The 22,068-nt window shown below is 42.0% G+C and overlaps 1 protein-coding gene across 2 annotated transcripts in view; it reads left to right on the top strand.

Annotated features, from left to right (window-relative positions):
- The window catches only part of LOC122800094 (serotransferrin-A-like), a 653,725-nt gene that overhangs the window by 63,141 nt on the left and 568,516 nt on the right, over positions 1-22,068 (top strand). For both annotated transcript variants that reach the window (XM_044069618.1, XM_044069619.1), the window contains exon 2: positions 5,303-5,469. In XM_044069618.1, coding sequence (XP_043925553.1) covers positions 5,303-5,469 — 167 coding nt within the window. The remainder of the gene's footprint in view (positions 1-5,302; positions 5,470-22,068) is intronic.

Consider the following 22,068-nt stretch of genomic DNA (forward strand, 5'->3'; position numbering starts at 1 on the left):
TTTTCAGTTCGACGTTACGGCATTCAATAATGAGCCGTTTTGATGATCTGATATAGACCCCAATATCTTCACCAATATTTAAACCAGGGACCTACATCTTCAACAGATAAATACATCATAGTGGTGAGGCATGGTGTAAGGCAGCACCCCCCAATCCTTTGGAATAAACCTCCCCCACATGTTAAGCAGCGTAACTCACAATCTTACTTTAAACATAAACTAGTGACTGGATGGGTAAATTTACACTGGGTTGTATAGGTATGGCCCTTTTGGAAAAAAGAAGTGCTGCCTGAAGGAGGATACTGGCAAGGCATGAATGATCATAAGAATAGTTGGCCTTGGAATATCTATGAATCTAAACTGTTTTTATGGCTTACTGTCATAGCTTGTCAGGACATCTCTGCCTGTACTCATAATGATCCTGAACAGCATAATGTGGGTGTAAGAGAACTAATGAATAAATAATTAAGTACAACAAAACGATTACTATATTATAAGTCAATCTAGCCCTAGTGAAATGCAGCTCTGTGGAAAATTCTGCTTAAAACGGGCTATTAGATAGGGGAGCAAAAGCCTATCCTGTCACTTAGTGGTTGAAAGACAAAAACACTCAAGTCTGCACCAACTTATGGAAATTAAACTTTACTTCTACAACATACGTCTCAACTGTATGAAGTATGTACATGAATTCAGTGTCTTATTTTACTTTTGTAAAGTGTTGTCTTTGATCCTGGGCTGTGTCTGAAAAAGGTCACTAGAACAGTTCACTTACCTGGTAGTCAAACAGCAATCAGTCAATAAACAAGTAAACAAACTGTCCAGAATTTTGTAGAACATGCCTCATTGTGTTTCCTATTTTTGCACTGTTCCTTGTAAAATATTTGATTTTCTAGCAAATCACTCAGGATCATACCTATCAACTCTCCAAAAGTTCGCAAAACATCCAGATTATTGTTTCATATTTTAGGTCTGTTTTCATAATGTCTGGCAAACCACTGAGGACTCCCACTGAAGGATATGAAATCTCAAACTCACATGTTTCATCATTTAATCAGCTCATTAAATAATGAAACATTTGAGTCTGAGACTTCATATCCTTCAAAAAATTAATGCTAGTGCAAAAACCCATTATTCTAGCTACTTTCTAAGTTTATAAGAACAATATTAAAAATCCATTCCTGATTTTGGCCATTTATCCCCAGATCATTTTTGGCTTTGTTCAGATTTCTTAAGCAAAAGTTGAAAAATATGCAGAGGATTGCAGTCAGTCACTATTGCCAGACATTAATGTTTCATACTTTTATTGTTGAGAAAATGCATGTCAATGAAAAACATGTTCTGTTAAAATTTTAAATGAATAAGTAATAATTAAAAATTGTCCCTGGTTTTTAGCCTTCATTAAATTGTTATTTTTGGCTTTAACCAAAGGTCTCAATGAAAGATGTTGATCAGTATACCTTAGAAACACTCACATAGACATTTCCATGCAAACTGCAAGCTCTGATAGCCAGAAAAAGATGATTTATTACTGAAATTGTCATTTTTCCAGCTGCCTGACCTTGCTGTTTCCTTGAAAATGCCAATGTGCATTATTCTATGTAATCTGTACTCTGGCAGCACTTTCAGGTTTCATTGGGCAGCCCTCCCCCCTCATCCTATGGTTCCGGCACCCATGCACAAGCAGGTAAATGAAAGCTGAGGAAATCAAACTCCGTACCACAGGAAGTAACACTTTAAGAACTCATAAACTTAATTCTTTGCAGTAACTTCCAGATTAATCATGCATGATATGTCCAGGGGAATCCATTCACACCATGGGTATCACCATCAAAAATACATATGCACACCAATAGTCTTATAATCTATACACATACATTCACTCTCATGTTGGCCCCAAGCTTCAGAAGACAAAATAGGAGATAAATAACCAAGCAAATGATAGGCTATTGTCCTTCCTCTGGGGAACAATATAGGATTATCTGCCATTAGTCCATCCTCAGGTAGACGTTAATGCTGGGCAAAGTGAAAAACATGAGGGAAGATAATGCATGAAGGCTTGCTCTGCAGCATGCAAAAGCATGCAGACACAATAACTTCACTATGTGTAGTCACGCTGGGGCATTTATCACAATTTGGCTTTTCCAAATGTTATTTCCTTGATTATTTCAGAGTTATTATTTACAGTAATCTGAAAGGTTGCAGGCTCCTTTTATCCATTCTGGCCCCATTACAAACATAGATAAGATAATCCCCTACAAACAATGGAATATCCCCCTTGGGGTAATAAAAAGTACTGGTGCAAGTGGATGAGGAGACAAAAGGACTTTTCTGCCACTATGTGGCTTCAAGTTGTCAGTATTTTTATTGCTTTTGTCACTGCAGTGGGTCTATGAGTAGAGCCACCACCGCCTTCAGTACAGTACCCAGCCCATTACTCTGTCCTACCTCAGTGCCCTTCACCCAATCGGCAAAGCCCAGGTCTCTCCCTCGGCAGGCAGAGACCAGTGGAACACCAGAGGTTCTATAATGCCCACACTGATGATAAGACCCAACTCTGTCCTTCACCAGCTAGGGTCTTGGGCAAGTTGAGTACAGAGGCTGAACTTCATACTGGTGGCTGGAAAACAGAGTGGTTTGGGAGCAGTCATCGCATTCTGCCAGCTCTGATGTTTGAAAACCTTTTGGATGGCAACTCTAAGCCATAGGACCTGCTGTGCCTGCTTAAAATTGTGTGAGAAGTTGACATGCATCTGGCCTTTGAAATGTACATTAATGCCTCTGTGTGTTATGGTCAAGAACCACCTATCCAAGCAGGCAGTCATGTCCAAGTGATCACCTAGCATCACTAAGAATTCAAACATGGACTGTGTGCTCCAAGCAGATGCTTCAGTTCTAAAGCCCAAAAAGAGTTGAATAGGCTAAGCCTTGTAATTAGTCCACCCCCAGCAGGTGTCCAAGCTACTAAATGAACTTAAGTCACCAGAGTCCTAGTTCGGGCTTTATCCTACAATGTCAGTAAAGATGTCCAAGGAATGTAAGTGCAGAATAAGCAGACAAAAGTCTGAAGCCAATGGGCATCTTGAAACCTACTTCAAAAAATGCAGGTTTTGAATGGAAATAGGGCACAAGCTGCAGATGGTGCTAATTTGAAGTATGGGTTTTAGTAGTAAACTTTTCTTAGACTTATTGTTTCAGCTATATATGGCTATAGTGAGCCTCATGGCTGAATCTGTGTCTTGAGCAACTACTGTCATGTTCATTTGAGTCTTGGTCTCCCTTGCGTTTGGCTATTCACTACTAACCTGGTTCAATATAGGAACTTGAAGGAAATGTGTAGCCATGACCTGTTGCCTTTATTGCATATGTTTCTACTGGTGAGTTGTGCTGACGATCTAAATCCCCCTCTTGTTGTAAAATGATCAGGTCATCAGGAATGCTTTTGACCATATGGTCGCAGATAACGTGCAGCATATACCTGCTGTATGAATGTGGCATGCATGTTTCTTTATGAGTTACAAGACAGGTTCAGATGTTACAAGGGGTCTGAAATGCTTGGGGCAACACACTCACAGCAAAACTTCCTGGTGGATACCATAGAAGTCTACCTGAGGTACCTTGCTGTGAGTCAGTGTGTGGGGAACACCCTACTGTTTTACATGCCTTGCAGATGTAAGGCACAGCCTAATGCTGACACCAACTGCATACTCCACTTACCAAAAACGCTAGCTGAAGATACTGTAGAAAATGGAGGAAAGAATAGGCCAAGCAATAAGCCTGTGTGCTGCAGAACCAAGCCAGGTACAGATGAGGATGAAACGCTGACACATGCTCACGCATCCAAGAGAAGGATGCTGGTGGTATACTGCCACAAGAGTTCCACCTGTGGGAAGGCCCATGATTATAGCATTAGCATAAGAGACTCTGGGGAGTGCAGGTCCCATAAAGAGTTTGTATGTACACTGGCACTCGCACTGAGTTCACTGTGACAGTCATTGCACTGTGCTTTTTGTCCAACAGAGGAGGTATTAGGAGTATACAAGAACACCCCCCCCCCCCAACTGCTGAATGACTGCCATGATCTCTGGTTCTCACCCTTCTCTCTTGGTGTCCTAGGATGATGAGGAAGGGAAAAAGATTGGGTCAAAAGGAGTTACAGGCTTCACAGTCTCAGGTGGAACTGCTGAAATGATTCAAAGTAGTCACTATTTTAATTTACTTTTACAAATAAACCTTTTCAAATAATTTTTTAAAATATTTTATGAAAATATGTTTGCAAGTGCTTCTCTGTCACATGAATAAGAAGACAAAAGAGCTGGCATGTGCTTTTACAGAAAAATCAAAGAAAGACAAAGGACTTTTTGCATTCCATTGCATTGTTAATTCAGAAAAAAAATACTGTAATAGATGAGCAAGGTGTTATAAAAAAAAGCAAAATTTTATTAATGTTTAGTATAAGAATATAAGAATGACATTTTACATAACTACAAACTTTAAACAAATATACTTTCTACTCTAACTATTGCCTATGAGGCTTGTATTTTAACATGTGCATGCAAAGGATGTAGATGCAGACGATCTAGGCTTTAAATTAATTATGTATCAATTGGATTGGTTCATTTATATTTCATTTATCAAAGAGAAAAGAGAATACTATACTAACTTTTTTTTTTTTGTGAGTAGGTTTGATTCACACCCTTTGCAAAAAAAAAAAAAAAAAACACAACTCTAAACCTCAAGAAATATAAAATATTATTTATTCTGGCAGCACTATCCAAGTTATTTAAAGCAACAACTGTGTGAATGTGTTTATCAAAGCACAACATGGTGTATCATGATTTAATGTATTAACTCACTTCCATTTTTAAGTTATTTTCTGTCAGGTGCCTTAATAGTTGCAGCTAAATTTTTTCAGCTAGTAAGATGCTCTGAACACAGAATAAATGAAAAAATTTGTAGATGATGTTACTGGAGGAGTTCTGTACATAGCTGATAAAGAATGAAATTGTAGATGTCTAAAGCAGTGAACATATTCGATGAGGAAGAAAGGAATACTCCAGTACCTCCTGTAATACAGAGAATGTTCATGTTACTGAGGCACAGTTGTTTGCTAAATGTCAGTTTTTCAGGTTACCAGCACAGAAATGTATTAGAAGACAAAATATATCTTAAATAATCATGAATTTTAAAGCAAAGTGCATAAAGGTTAATATGGGGACCATTTAAAGGCAAAAAATATGATTCTGAGAAGTAACAGATTTCAAGAAAGAAATTAATAAAATTATGTTTAATATTTCTATTTTAGTTTACCCTTTTGCTGGACAGCACAGCTCCATTAGATATTGTGTCAAATCAGACAATGAACTCCAAAAATGCAAGGAACTCCAAAGGGCCATGAAACAGGTGCCAAGATCACCTCTATTTGCTTGTGTTCAAAGAAGCAACACAGAGGAATGTATTGCAGCAATCAAGGTAAGTATTATATGTCAGATTTCTCTTTTTTCATCTTCATTCCTATTGGAATGTTGGGATTAAAAAGGTGACTAACAGAATGGTACTAAAAATTTTGTTTTACCTGACAAGATTTTCATTGGATTAATTTTATGAAAAAATGAAAGATTTATTGTGGAGGTTTAATAGTACCACAACACTGTCTTGTATTGCTTGATATTTTTAAATATTTAATAAAGTATCACACAAAGATAAAATTTGTCCAACAAATTAACAACATGCACAAATCATTCTAATAGATATGATACCTTTCAGAAAACTAAAAACTCGTTACTAAAATAATGCTCCTAACAATGTGTTTTAGCTTGTTAATAGTTTCAAATATCATCTGTCGTATTATATCTGCCTATCTATATATGTGTGTGCATGTGTGTGTATTTGTATGTATATAAGTACTTCTATATGCCTATATATTTCCTGTGTAGTCATACGGTCCACGTAGTGGCTGAAAAGGATCCTGTATCAGTCCACAATCCTGGTTAATAAGCTTCAAATTGATAAGTAAAATGTTTTAGTGGGTTAGTGTACTACATGTAAACCCTATTCCATGAAACATAATTGTTCAGCTCCTTCTGCACAAAACTATTCCCAGCAGTACAGAAATTATCAGTGCGTAAGTAACTGATTAAAAAACAAGTTTTGCACAGATACACAAATGACAAACCCCACTAAAAGAAACAAGTGTTTAAATGTGGTAAGCACCATCTTGCATCCCTTTATTTTGTTATTTTTGCAACTCAGAAAAAGAGCTATCAGTGTAAATAAATAAATAAATACGCAAACATGTTCCACTCTTTCTTCAAGATGCTGTAATACCAGAGTACCCATTAAATACCATTAAACAATCCTTCATACATCCCTACAGAATATAATAAACAATCAAACATGAGGAAAGACAACATTAAGCAGCAACACCTGACCTCATAAAAATGAGCGAACTATTAATGGGCAAATAAAGGCAAACCACTGTTCTACTTCTCCAGATCAGATATTCTAACATATGGCAGTGCAGGGGCAAGCATTACCATTTTCTTAGATTCTAAACATCTTTTTTTTATTTCATTCTGTATATTACACTTCCTGTTCTTCTACATTCTGTACATAAAACAAATAGCTGGAACTGCGCTGGCCATTTTGAAATCTGAAGAGGACGATAAATATTGCTGCATCTTTTAACTAAGCAATTAACCAATCAACACACTATTACCAGGACTTAATTTTCTAGTAATATTTTACATACATTTCTTGCTTTGGAAGGTAATACTTACAAGAAATGTCAGCTGCAATTGCCATTTAGAAAAAAAAAAGTTTTGTTTTTTAACACATTCGGGTTCCTATTACATGAGTGAATGCTACAAATAGCGAACGCTCATTTGTCGAACCCAAATGCACGAAACCACAGAATATCGAACGAATGGATTAGGGACCATTCCTTTGAAATTTTGTGGTTTCGTGCATTTGGGTTCGATAATAGATCGTTTGCTATTTCTAGCGTTCGATCATATAATATGAATCCAACAGATTTATATATGGTAATAATGGAGATATATAGTATAAATAAATACTGCTTGTGTAAAAATAATATAGTCTGTAGAAGTTTTCTGCATTTTTAGGTGGCCTCATTTCCAGATAAGGCAAAATAAAACCATACAGTTACAGGGGAATATATTCAACTAGATACAAAGTAGCTTACTGCTTTGGATTGACAGTGCAACACTAAACCTGAAAGGGGTTATTCACGTTTCCTTAAGGTGGAGTGACCTTAGAGTTGATTATATTAAGAAAAGGGATGCAATCAGTCCCAGTTAATTATGCTTTACTGGATAATAATTCCCAAATCATAGCAAATCCTTTAGGAGTATATGCTAAGTTGACCACCTTGACAAAAATGAACAAGACAGTGAGGAAAAAAAAAGAATATAGTACAAAAGAGTGAAATAAAATGGATTTCTTATCTATTATTATTATTATTTGTCTCTTACCAGGCATACTATCAGCATCATTTGCATTTAGTGAAAACTGAAAGAAGTTTTATCATTTATAAAGCATGAACATATAAGTAATTAGATATTTTAACAACCTTCGTTTTGTTGTAGTCCTCAGTGTTTTTTTCTTAAGTAATTTACATGTGTTGAAAAAAGCAGATGGTAGGTAGCACACGTATACCCCCCCCCCTTCGTTGAGGTAATACTACTTTGGAATTAGCATATGTTAGTAGGGGATAGGGGACAGAGTTTCCCTAATGATGAAGAGGGATCTTACCACACTGCAAAAATATAAATCGTTTTTTTTCAAGTATGCTGCTATTCGTAGTTTAGTAATTCCATGTTTTTTTTTTTTTTTTTCTGTAATTTACAGGGGATGCAGTGATCTTTGGCCGGCTCATTTTCAAATATGTAAAGCAATCTTGCACACACGTGTGCGCGCGCACACACACACACACACACACACACACACACACACACAGAGAGCTCAAATTATTCTATACTTTTAATAGTAAGTCGTTTTTGAACCCAATAATTTCTCAGTAGTCAGTAACTCAACAGTCTGGATGTCATCACCATCATATACATAAAGACAGTGTGATAGTTTGTAGGTGTGGGACTCTGTGTGGAGCAAGATGTTTACCCTCCTGCAAAAAAATCATGTGTTTTGCGACCTTGAGAATGCACTGAAAACAAACTGGAACAGACCACCACAATAAATGGATAAAAACACAAGTCTTTAATCGAACTTAAATCGGACAAGCGCTTTCGCGTGTACAACACGCTTCTTCAGATCCTTAAACAAAACTAAGTTCTAAAATGCAGTACTTGTACTTTCTGAAACAGACACACCTCTCCAATATAGTGTGCAGCTAATTAACAAATGAATAGTTAATTGAACAATCAATCAACTAATTAGTCTGTTCTGCAGTACTGAAAACTTCTGACACATTGTTCCTCAGCTTAAACACTGTATAAACTAGCTAAAACATATATCAAAATATAAGGATATAAAAACAACATCAAACTAAAATACAACTTGGGATTAGAGATTATATTAAACTCTCTCAAGCATGAAATGTACATAAGCAAAAACAGACATCTCATAAAATGCAGTCAGAACTGCATCATGTTAAAACGGAATGCATCATAATAAACAATGCATCATAATAAACTTATGTGTGCTTACCAGCGAAAGAGCAAAACAGAGAGAATAAAAGGAGAATGAAAAACACATAGCAATACCAGCCACAATGTATGTAGGCAGCAGCGATACATGTACCCAAGCAAAACATAAATCTCCCATCGACACTCAGCAATACCTTCAGAATAATTCCAATCCATCCAATAGCCACAATAGCAGAGATCTAACACTCTATAATAAATCACTAAGTGTATATATGAAACCTATCACTGAAATCATGTTCAGTTCACACTAAACTATCACTCATGACATTAGGAGTTCCATCCAAAACTCTACAGACAATACTGAAGAGCCCTAAAGTTTGCTGTTAACATCAGTTACAGCCATCTACATACCATACTCGATCATTTCCCATAATCGCCATCTATGTCAAGCAGCCATAACTAACCGCTATTCCGCCTCCGCGGGATCACAAATTCATACAACCGTTGGCACCCTGGCTGAAAAAATGCTGTTATATACTCACAACCTGATACCATAAAAAATTTACAGGGGATGCAGTGATCTTTGGCCGGCTCATTTTCAAATATGTAAAGCAATCTTGCACACACGTGTGCGCGCGCACACACACACACACACACACACACACACACACACACACACACACACACACACACAGAGCTCAAATTATTGTATACTTTTAATAGTAAGTCGTTTTTGCATGGGAATCCAATAATTTCTCAGTAGTCAGTAACTCAACAGTCTGGATGTCATCACCATCATATACATAAAGACAGTGTGATAGTTTGTAGGTGTGGGACTCTGTGTGGAGCAAGATGTTTACCCTCCTGCAAAAAACTCATGTGTTTTGCGACCTTGAGAATGCAGCTGCTTTGAGTAGACCATTCTGTGGTCAAATAATATTGTGTTGATTAAATGAGACATGAGTACTCATATTACCTATTTTTGTACATGCAGCAGACTGCTTTCATCTTTCTTAGGTGTTTACTAGGCTAACAACCACAAGGACCTTTTTAAACCTAGCCATACATCCCAAATCTCTGACAAGTTCTGATACCATTGATAAGTGTAAGCATGGGCCTGGGATATGAACCATTTACAGGTTATCTCTGTCTATTAGAGACATAGTTGCCAAACTAGGGATGAATTTCTGGTTTACCATCCAATTGTCCAAGTTGCACTTGAACTGGGTTAGGGAGGAACTCTGTTTCACATGGATGTGGAGCCTGTTCCATAGACGGGGTAGTCTCTCGGATACATACCTATCTCTCCAGCAGGTCCTATTTATATCACAGGCAAGGTTTAAGTCTTTAAAATGGGTAATTATGGTGCTCTTTGTTTTGTGGATATGCAGGAGGCCCATCAGAGTGGGGTCTGATAATGCTCTATATGACAGGCATATATCTCCCCTCAAAAGCCTGTAGGAGACAAAATACAAGGATAGGGCCTTGAGGCGGTCTGCATAGGACATATTACTTATGCCCTGTGCTCTTTTAGTGAGGAACCTCTTTGGACATTCCAGTTGTTGGATATGCCTGTTAAGGTACATACCAAAGGGGACATTGTACTTAATGATAGGTCTGATGAATGCCAAATGCAGTGGAACAATGACTTACTTGGATTTAGATGCCATACCTTTGTTTATAACTTGCGCAACATAGAATGATTTCCTCACCACAGTAGACACGTGATGATCAAAGGCTAGATTACTATCTATGCGTGTCCCTAAGTCCCTGACAACTGGGTCAACTCTAAGGGGTATGTTGCTGATATGATAGTTACCAGGGATGGGTGACTTCCCCAAGGATACTATTATGCATTTCTTGGCATTTAGTTTTAGTCCATGGCTCTGACACCAGTTGTTTGTCTGTATCAGCCCCTGTGGAGGACATTTGTGTCAGTGTGAGATTCAATGACAGTTTCTAATTTGCAATCATCTGCAAATTTAGTCAGCCAGAGACTGCTGACATTGGCTTTGACTTCTGAGAAGTATATGCCAAAAAAGAAGCGGTCCAAGGACTGACCCTGAGGGACTCCACTTGTGACTGACCTCTTTGCAGAGGTGGACTCCCCAGTTCTAACTTCCTGGGTACTGTCTGTTAGCCAGTTGGCTATCCATCAGGTGACATACGGGTTTGTACCTAACCTCTTGAGTTTGTCAACAATACCCAACTGGTGTATTGTGTCAAATGCCTTGGCCAGGTCAAGGTAGGCAGTGTGAACGACTTTGCCCTCATCCATTGCTTTGCTCGAAGAAGTCCACCAGGTTGAGTAGGCATGATCTGCCCTTGACGAAACCAAACTGGGTTGGGTCCAGTGTCTGGAGGTTTATTATATCTGTACTGATCATCTCCATGATAATTCTTTCCATGGCTTTACGTATAAGAATAGTGAGACTTATGTGTCTGTAGTTTCCAGGGTCTGTAGATGGTCCAGGTCTGTGCACAGGGATGATTGTTGCCTTTCTCCATTCATGAGACATGAAACCTGTTTATAGGCTACAAGTAAAGAGTAATACCAGAGGCCCTGATAGGTCATGTTTCATGCTATTTAGAAGGCATCCTGAGATATTTGGCCGGATTCACGAAGGCTTGCACGGAGTCTAAGAGTAGTGTAAGACTCCATGCAGCCTTCGCGATCCAGGAACAGCCCAAAGTCCATGTAAGAGACAAGCTAAAACAGCTCTTACACGGAGTGGGCGTGGATAAGCTAATCACCTCACTTGCAGCCGAATAGCATGCAAATGAGGATGATTAGCGATCCAGGAAGCCCAGAACAGCCCATGTAAGAGCCGTTTTAGCTGCAGAAATGTACTCAGTTGACAAGTGAGTACGTTTCTGCAAAAACTGCAATGGAGCCATGTCAGCTCCAAATAAAGGGTGCATATGTGTCAGGCAGCATGCCAATGGCCAAATATGTGGCCATTGGCAAAGTAACCTGATGCAAATATATTAAAATATATTTTTTTTCGATTGCCGATGTTTAAACCAGCGCAGCCTAAGCAAACGGGCTGCGCTGTATAGAACATAAAATGAAGGTTTTAAACCTACAAATGTAGGTTTTATGCAATACATGGAATGTCAATGCAGGGACCAGCAGACCAAAACCAACATGGCCACCGTGTAGTGGTTGCTAAGGGGGGAAGCTGAGTCTAAGACATGTAACTAAGCATTAGTAGGCAATCTGAGGCAAATGAGTGTAAGGATACTGAATTCCACTGTCACATAGCAAATGAGCACAGTCTGAGTAGTGTAAGAGTTACAAAAGGGGGAGGAACAGAGTAGGAGATAGGTGACATCACAGGGGAGAATGGTAGAAAGAAATGCAGTTCATTGGAGGTCAGAGTTATATGACAGATGTCAGACAGATATCATGGAAAGAGGTGTGCCACTAACTAAGCATGAGAAAGTCAAGAAATGGAAGGTGTACACTGTTGCCTACACCAAAGTTTCTTGCTGAATGTGTATGCGCATGTGTGCGCGCCATGAAGCGCGAGTAAGGCAGTGTGTGCGCGTGTAAGGCAGACTGAGCAAGTGGGAGCATGTTGGGAGATGTTTAACACTGTTTGCGCGGGCATGCACGCGTTTTAATCTGAATAAGCAGATTCTGAACTGTGTAAATATGTGTGTGCGCGTGTAAGCCACTGTGAGCGTGTTTCTGCTGGTTTACACACGGCTCCACCCTGAGGAAACAGAAAGGAAAAAGGAAGCAACAGATTTAGTAGGAAGCTAGCAGGGAATACTGCTGGAGCTAGCAGGTGAAAACAATTAGATGCAGGCAATTACACAGGCAGAATAGTAGCCCAGCCCAGCACTTAAAACTCTGCAAACAGCAGTGCAGGATGTTTCTCTCAAGAGACACTGCAAGACAGGAGTTAAGTTATTAGAAGAGAAAACTGAAAAAGCTGAACTCAGAGCAAAAATGTTAGGGGCTGCCATAGCTGTCATAATGAGACATAGGCGACTTGCTGAGGGTGGTGACAATGCAGATGGTGCCAGACAACCCACAGTAAGGAGACGGAGAAGAGTGTACAGGCCCAGGGTCACCTACCACGGGTTACATGAGCTGGAGATAGTAGAGCTATAGAGTGGACAGAGACCTCCTGCAGCAAATAGTGGAGCTGTGCAGGCCACGCCTCACACACAGAACCAACAGAGGGGAACCCATCCCAGTGGAAACCAAGGTATGTGTTGGCCTAAGAATACTAGCAACAGGTACCTTCCAGAGACCAACTGGTGATATGATGGGGATATCACAGGCATCAGCCTCCAGGGTACTGCACCAGTTCCTGGATGCCATGTCAGCACATGTCAGTGATCATGTATATTTCCCCAATGCCCGTGAGGTATTGGCCAGCAATATGCGTCTCTTCCAGCAAATAGCGGAATACCCTGAGGTAGTGGGTGTAATAGACTGCACGCACATACGCATCAAAGCACCAGCCGGTGAGCGGGGTAGGGCATACATCAACAGCAAGGGCTTCCCCTCCATCAACTGCCAGGTCGTGTGTGATGCCCAGGGCATAATAATGAATGTGTGTGATGGCTGTCCTGGGAGCTACCATGATTCCCACATCTGGCATTTGACGCAGCTGTACCAGACATTTGCCAATGGGGACATCCCGCATGGACACCTAGTGGGGGATGCAGGTTATGCACTGGAGCCGTGGCTGATGACACCCATCAGAAACGCACACACACCTGAACAGGAACGCCATAATGAGGCACACGCACAAACACATAATGTAATAGAGCGTGTGTTTGGGCTGCTCAAGTCACGGTTCCGGTGTCTGGACACATCTGGTGGAGCCTTGCAGTACACACCAACTAAATGTGCCCAAATTGTCATGGTATGTGCTATGCTACATAATATGATCTTGCGAAAACAGCTGCAGCAGGACCAGCATAGGGCCAGGCCAAACAGCCCCCCACCATTGCCAAGGCCATCACAGGCAGAGCGTGACTCGGAGGAGGAACAACCTGAGCCTACCCCAGTAGGCAGAAGGAGGCATGCCCAGTATGCCATGGCCTTGGCAAAGAGGCAACGCATAGCACATACACTGGCTCAGTAGGAACCCTGGGAATGATACCCCTCTGACTCACTCATATAGTAACAGGGATGCCTAACATGACACAACCTGCTCTCAAACATGTACAGGGAAGTGTAATATGTGCATCCGACAGAGGCAGCCCTGCAGCACCACCTGAGGCACGAATGCTATGTGTTAAGTAATGTAACACCATGTACTATATGCACACCTGAGGACCCTGACTAACATCCTACCCTCACCAAGCATCATGCCACAACATGACAATGAGATGATCAAGTGCAATAATTGACTGAAGTATCGCAGTTAGTCAAAGGGGATCCAATGTGTGCCAGTCTGGGATGACATGCTGAGCATGACATGATGCACCACCTGCTAGGACTGGCGTGCACCTATCAGTGCAGGCCGTATGAATACTGGCAAAGGCTGTTGTTACCCACAGTGTGCCCTGAATAGGTAAGGCTCAAAACACAAACCTATCTCCATAGGTATCAGAAGGGATAAGAATAAGATAAGGGATAAGTCGAAACAGCAAGATGCATGCAGTCTAAACTCACCCAGTATGGAGAATGTTGATATCTGTGCTGTAACAGAAAACTGAGTCAAGGCTCACAACAGCACCCTAACACTACCAGGTTACACCTCATACTGTGCTGTACAGCCTCAAAACATGGAACAAGCTACAAAAGGAGCGTGACTAGCAAGAATTGTCAAGGATAACCACACCCCCATGTTGGTACTGCAACAAAAAGCAGCATGGACTAGCCATGGTCAAGTAACAGTGGCTAAAACTGCCCCCCAGTTTATAGCCTGCTACAGACTACTGCCCCAACACCAGGAACTGCACCTGGCCTATGCTGGAATACATGAATATATCAAGTCCTCCAAACCACATTATATTGGGTGACTGAAAATATCCAGACATAGACTGGGAGCATTATACTAGCTCCAACAGTGTAGGACAAAAGTTCATAGAATCCATAAACCAAAAGGCCCAGGAGCAACGTACCACTCCCACAAGAGGGGTAAGCATACTGGATGTGATAATCAGCAACATGGGTACTGGATGGCAAGATGAGAAGTGTATTGCTCACTGGTAAAACCAGACCATAGAGTAATCACACTGGATATACAAATCCTGACCACAGTCCCTCGCCAGAAAACCACAGTGGAAAACATGTGTTAAGCAATATTTGCACTCCTCCAAACTGATGTGGAATCCATTAAAGGTCCTGTGCAGGTGCATAATATGGGCCACACCTCAGAACCTGTAATACAGCCATTCCATGAACACTGCCAGGAATGCTTGGATTATGCAATCCTAAATTAAAACAAGACACAATGCCATACATGAAGGAATCTGGCATGGTGGACACCAGCCATAACCAAACCATGCAAGAGAATGAGGAAGCTACTACATGATAGAGCAAACATAAACAATGAAGTAATCACTGATCAGTAGTATGGCAATAAAATCTGTCCACACATACAATCCACTAAGGCCAGCCACAACAAGTTGAATCTGTGAATCCTGAGGCAATGTTACACCTGCCCCAAGTACACAGACAACCCCCAACTCCACCCAAGAAATACAAATATATGTGAGAGATGCAACCATCTATCCAAACTGGAGGCTGAGCTCCCTCAACTCAGTACTCCCAAAACTAGTAAGGAGGAGAAGGTAACCACACACACCACAAACACAGTCCCACATAGACCTATCACAACTGCAAACCAAACACATAAACACAGAAAAACATTCCCGGAGGCACAAATTACAAACACAGCACACCAACAGAGGCCTCTAAAGCAGACACCCAACCAAACAACCTCCAAACATAGCACATGCAACACATAGTACACAAAGCTGGTGTGCCAAACAGTCACAGGCCAGAAGGAGAAACAACATGCCTGATACAGTTGTAATAGGTGACTCCATAGTCAGACACACTGCTGTCCTCCACACCAGACTGAACAAGGGAAAGGGTACAGTAAGCTGCCTGTAGGCTGCCACAATACGCCACATAACAGAAGTATGCAGGTCACTCCAAAGCAAGTAGAAATATGATGCAGTCATAGTCCATGCTAGCGTGAATGACCTGAGATGTACCTCCCTAGACTACATGAAAAGAGACATAGATGAGCTCTCTGATTATGTAGTCCAGGCCGGTATGACACTCACCGTTTGCAGCATCCTACCCTTACCAAGAATAATGCCACAGTACAAACACGGAATGATCAGTCATAGCAAGTGGCACACTTACTGGTGTCATTCCAAGGGGATCCAATGTCTGTCTGCTTGGGATGTCATGCTTGACAAGCCACACAGCTGTTCTTGGGATGGCTTGCACCTGTTACCCCTGGGCGTCTGGATATTGGATAAGGCCTTTGCCACCTCCATAGAGCCTTTTGTAGGCAAGGCTGAAAAGACTGACCCACCACCCTAGAAAACATAAGTGGAAAGAAACATAAGGGTAATGCTGACCAATGCCAGATGTGTAAACCCCAATATGCATGCTCCCAAGGCCATCCCTAGTATGGAGAACATCGATGTCTGTGCAGTGACAGAAACCTGCTGCAAGCCTCCTGACAGCACACCAGCACTACCAGGTTATACCACATTTCATGTGTCATGGCCCCAAAACCTGGAACAAAACATAAAAGGAGGGTGAGTATCCATATTCAGCACAGACACCCATACGTCCAGGTAACTGACAATGTACAAGGCATTGGAGTCCACCCATGTGCAACTAACTGTAGGCAAGACTGCTGTACAGTCTGTAGCATGCTGCAGACCACACTCTCACACACAGGAACCCCACCCAGCCGTCCTGAAGACACTGGACAGTATGAATGTCCCACCAAATACCAAACAAGGTACCACAAATTACCACATAGGTGGTAAACCATTATGTATGGAAGGAGTAACCAGGGACCTAGGGACACAAGTGGACAGTAACCTGTTATGTGACACCCACATTGCCAATGTGGCTAGGAAGACTGTCTACATTTGACACCGTATCAGGAAAGGATTCACATCTACGTCAACAGAGGTCATTGTGCCCCTATACTGTTCTCTTATCACACCCATAATCTAGTACAATGCCTCATATGGGATGTACCTTACCTGACACCTGCAGCAGTTAGAAAGACCTCAAAGGTACCTCACCAAGAGGATAAAGGGTCTCAAATATATGTCATATAGTGCCTGGCTGTAGACACCCCAGCTGAATGCAGTCACATACTGCCTACACAGAGGCATTGGATGCCTGTTGTAGAAGGCCATGCCCAACACAGGAGTAATGGACATGCTCCACCCCAGAAAACTCAAAGCCATCGGAGCTGTGAGAGTGAGAGATGTCAACCTCAACAAATAATGAAATAGGATGTGCTGGTGGGACAGATACATAATCCAGAGGCTCCCCACACCCTGGACCAGAATCCCACTCCATGTTAGGCAGAGCCCCTCACTGACACTCTTCAACATGAATCTTGCCAAGTGGATGGATGATTGTAGAGTTACACTGGGGGTCTCACTGTGTCATGTCCAGACAGAGGCACAGCAAAGCAAATCATAAATGGCCATAATATTCACATAGCAAGGGGTGGCAAAAGCCACACACACTCTGGCTAGGCTAACAAATGCCCTAGGGTGGATAGCCTAGTATGAACCTATGAACCTATGAAGATACAAATTGTACAGGACACTAAGGATAATCCCAAGGCTTTCACAACTGATGGTAGGAACCATGTTGGGAATTCACAGATATGCTCTGAATCACACAAATATCACAAACACACACACATATTGCCAACATACATCCTGACAGGTGCAGTGCAAACCCCGAATGCAGAATATCTATCCCAGCAGACTGCTGGCCCCCTGACATTGCAGATGCTGAGGTAACAGACAACATCTACAAAGCAAAACACACAGCAGCAATGGTATGAGATGGTGTCCTGGGCTTAGTGCAACATGGACTCCAAGATGAATGGAATGCCAAACCACACTACTGCTCAATGTCAGCCTTACCACAGAATATGTACCCAAAGAGCAGTGTACAACAACAGTGGTCCTTCTCAACAAAGGTGTTGCCTGAATGGATACTGAAAACTACTACCCCTGAATCCTGAGAAGCTCGGTCTGCACAGTTATGGAAAGGATCAGCATGTACCACAGACATAAAGATATTGGGGTCCTACTGACACCGGACCCTACCCAGTGTGGCTTTCTTAAGTGCAGATCCTGCCCCTAAACATGTTTGACTCAATTGAAACAGTCATTAAGGTCATTGATGAGGGCAATGTGGTCCACACAGCGTAGCTGGACCTTGCAAAGGCTTCTATACAATACCCTACGTGTTCATTATAGATAAGCTCACCAGCTTAAATATAAACCCCTATGACAGTAGTAGGGTTGCAAACCAGACCAAGGACAGAACAGACATGGTCAGACATGCTGCAGCCATGTCAGACTACAAACCAGATATAATTGGCATCCCACAAGGCTTGGTCCTGGGATCTCCCTCGTCTGGGATATATGTCCCATAGGTACAGGCAAACATGGAAGGACTGTGTCCGAACATGTTTGCAGAGGACTGCAAACTGCTCACCACATATGATCCACCAGCTGACACAAGCATCCCACAAAAGGGCCACATAGAAACAGACAACTGGTGCCATAGCCATGTCAGCAAGCTAATTGCAGAAAAGTGTATAGTCAACCCCTGTGGATATACAGTAAGTGCCCACCAATTACCACATAGGTGTTAACCCATTATGTAGTTAACATGTAATGAGAGACCTGGGGACACAAGGTGATAGATATCCTGCATTGGACAAACATGTGCTGTAGTGTTTACAGAAACATACCATATACCCACCTAATCATGAAGGTTGTCAGATCTAGATAAGGGGAGGTCATTGTGGCTCTGCAGTCATCCTTCATCAGCGGTACAATTGACTACAATAGCCCCTGTGGGATGTACCTCAGCAGACACCTCCATCAACCGTAAAGTCCCCAACAGTACCTCACCAGGAGTATCAAAGAGCCTGCACAGATGCCATGTGTTGCCTGTGTTGCTGGTATCAATAAACATGCTGCACCTTGTACAATCTGAATGACAGTGAGCTATGCACATGAGATACCTGAACCCCAGCACTGACTTACATAGGACAAGCTGTACTGCATGATCCATAACACAGAAGCCACCCCCACCCATGAGTGAACCCCCAGTACGGGCTACCCATAGAGTCACTTATCAATCTTCCTCAATAGGAATCTTGATGAGTGGATGGGAGATGGTAGCTTTATCCTGGGTATCACTGTCATGTCACAGGTAGACAGAGGCACAGTATACTAACCATGACATATGTCATGGCAAACTCCACTTACAATGTGTGTTGAAGGACAAACACACTCTCCAACTAGCATTAGACATGGACTAGGGCACATCGCTAGTGTTTGCAAATGTACACCTATGTTGTGGAATACACTACCAATGTTGGACAAGCCTGGTTTAAGTAGTTCATATCTGAACAGAATGCAACATGGTCAGATGTACACAACTGGCCCCTAACCAGGCTGTTGTGCTTACTATCGAAATGTAAAGCAGTGATAGCACTAAAGCCCAGGATACTGTCCACCACAGTCAAAGTACTACCAGTACACTATACAGTACTACAGTGTTAGGTCAGTGTGAAAGGATGCTGACAACTGTATGCAAAGTATCCCATGCAAACACTGCAGGCACAGTATAATCCTGTTGTGTTCACACACAAAGCAGTTGTACAGTAACTACACAACATGACACACAACACACAACCATAAACGGGTGATATTTGTTGAAGTTCACACTCATCCACAAATGTGGTGGGCTGCAGAGTCCAACATATGGAATGCTCACACTGGGCATGCTCACACACTTTGATAAATGAGACATATGTCAGACAACATGCCATGGAAGGCTGAACTGGGCATGCTCACACACTTAGGCCAAATCTCAGTTTAGCAGTTGGACACACATATCTGGTATTTTTACGTGTTATTCCAGGAACCAACCGCATTACAGCAGTCTGCCCAGTGCACACAGTTAAATGACTACAGAGACATACGTGATATAGTGGATCCCTCCCATATGCAAACATCTTCCACAGATGCACAAGTTGTTCATACAAACAGGGAATGCTATGGCAATAAAGATGTGCAAACAGTCTATCAGCAACAAATAATGTGCATTTGACAATTAAACATATGGCTGTAGAGGTCAACACTAAGCTGTTTGCCCTAGGGAATGACAGCTTCGCCAGAGTGTGCTTGGTGTCTGCCTCCCCACAGGATGCACATTCCCCTTTCTAAACACCGATGATGTCAGCACCCTATAAGTACAGCAGGAGAAAAGAAACTTCCCAGTAATGCGAATAGTGCGCTCTGCTAATGCATCTGTCACAACTGTCATAACATCGTTAGGTAGGGGTTTGAATCCAGCAAATGCTCAGTGTGTGTGAGAGTAGGGTTGGTGTGTGTGTAAGTCTGTGGGAGAGAAATGTCCCTTTTGGCAACTGGGAAAACACACTACAGGATGCACATTCCCCTTTCTAAACACCGATGATGTCAGCACTCTATAAGTACAGCAGGAGAAAATAAGCCTCCCAGTAATGCGAATAGCATGCTCCGCTAATGCATCTGTCTCAAGTGTCATAACATAGTTAGATAGGGGTTTGAATCCTGCAAATGGCAAGTGTGCGTGTTTGTCGGAGGGGGGTTAGTGTGTGTGAAATTGTGTGGGAGGGAAATGTCTCTTTTGGCAACTAGGAGAACAAACTACATGATGCACATTCCCTTTTCTAAACACCGATGATGTCAGCACTCTATAAGTATAGCAGGAGAAGGAAAACCTCCCAGTAATGCAAATAGCTCGCTCCGCTAATGCGTCCATCTCAAGTGTCATAACATAGTTAGGTAGTGATTTGAATCCTGCAAATGACAAGTGTGTGTGTTTGTCTGGGGGGGGGGTTAGTGTGTGTGAGGGAAATGTCCCTTTTGGCAACTAGGAGAACAGACTACAGGATGCACATTCCCCTTTCTAAACACCGATGATGTCAGCACTCTATAAGTACAGCAGGAGAAGGGAAACCTCCCAGTAATGTGAATAGCGCACTCTGCTAATGCATCCGTCTCAAGTGTCATAATATAATTAGGTAGGGGTTTGAATCCTGCAAATGGCAAGTGTGTGTGTTTGGCTGAGGGGGGTTAGTGTGTCTGAGGACAATGTCCCTTTTGGCAACTAGGTGAACAGACTACAAGATGCACATTTCCCTTTCTAAACACTGATGATGTCAGCACCCTATAAGTACAGCAAGAGAAGGCAAACTTCTCAGTAATGTGAATAGCACACTCTGCTAATGAGTCCGTCTCAAGTATCATAACATAGTCAGATACGGGTTTGAATCCTGCAAATGGCAAGTGTGTGTTTTTGGCTGAGGGGGGTTAGTGTGTGTGAGGACAATGTCCCTTTTGGCAACTAGGTGAACAGACTACAGGATGCACATTTCCCTTTCTAAACACTGATGATGTCAGCACCCTATAAGTACAGCAAGAGAAGGTAAATCTCCCGGTGATGCAAATAGCGTGCTCTGCAAATGTGTCTGTCTCCAGTGTCATAATATAGTTAGGTAGGGCTTTGAATCCTGCAAGTTTGTGTGTTTGTTTGAAGGGGGCTATTGCGTGTGAGGGAAATGTCCCTTTTGGCAACTAGGAGAACAGACTACAGGATGCACATTTCCCTTTCTAAACACTGATGATGTCAGCACCCTATAAGTACAGCAAGAGAAAAAAAAACTCCCAGTAATGCGAATAGCACACTCTGCTAATGTGTCCGTCTCGAGTGTCATAACATAGCCAGATAGGGGTTTGAATCCTGCAAGTGTGTGTTTTTGGCTGAGGGGGGTTAGTGTGTGTGAGGACAATGTCCCTTTTGGCAGCTAGGTGAACAGACTACAGGATGCACATTCCCCTTTCTAAACACTGTTCAGCTGAAGGCCATGGCTCTGGCACAAGTTGTCTGTTTCTATGATGCCCCTTTGGAAGATGCTTGTGTCGGCTGGAGAGTCGATTATGGTGGCCAGTTTGCAGTCATCTGCATATTTGGTCAGCCACAGTCCGTCCGTGTTGGCCTTTACCTCCAATAAATATATACCAAACAAGAGAGGTCCCAGGACTGAGCCTTGTGGGACACAACTAGTAACTGGTTTGGAGTCTGGCATGGCTCCAGCAATTCTAACCATGTGGGTTCTGTCCTTGAGCCACTGTGCAATCCATCTAGTGACATAGGGGCTTATATTTAAGCTGGTGAGCTTCTCTA

Source organism: Protopterus annectens, chromosome 4.part0 (assembly GCF_019279795.1).
Source record: "Protopterus annectens isolate FY-2018-M chromosome 4.part0, PAN1.0, whole genome shotgun sequence".
Taxonomy (NCBI): Eukaryota; Metazoa; Chordata; order Ceratodontiformes; family Protopteridae; genus Protopterus; species Protopterus annectens.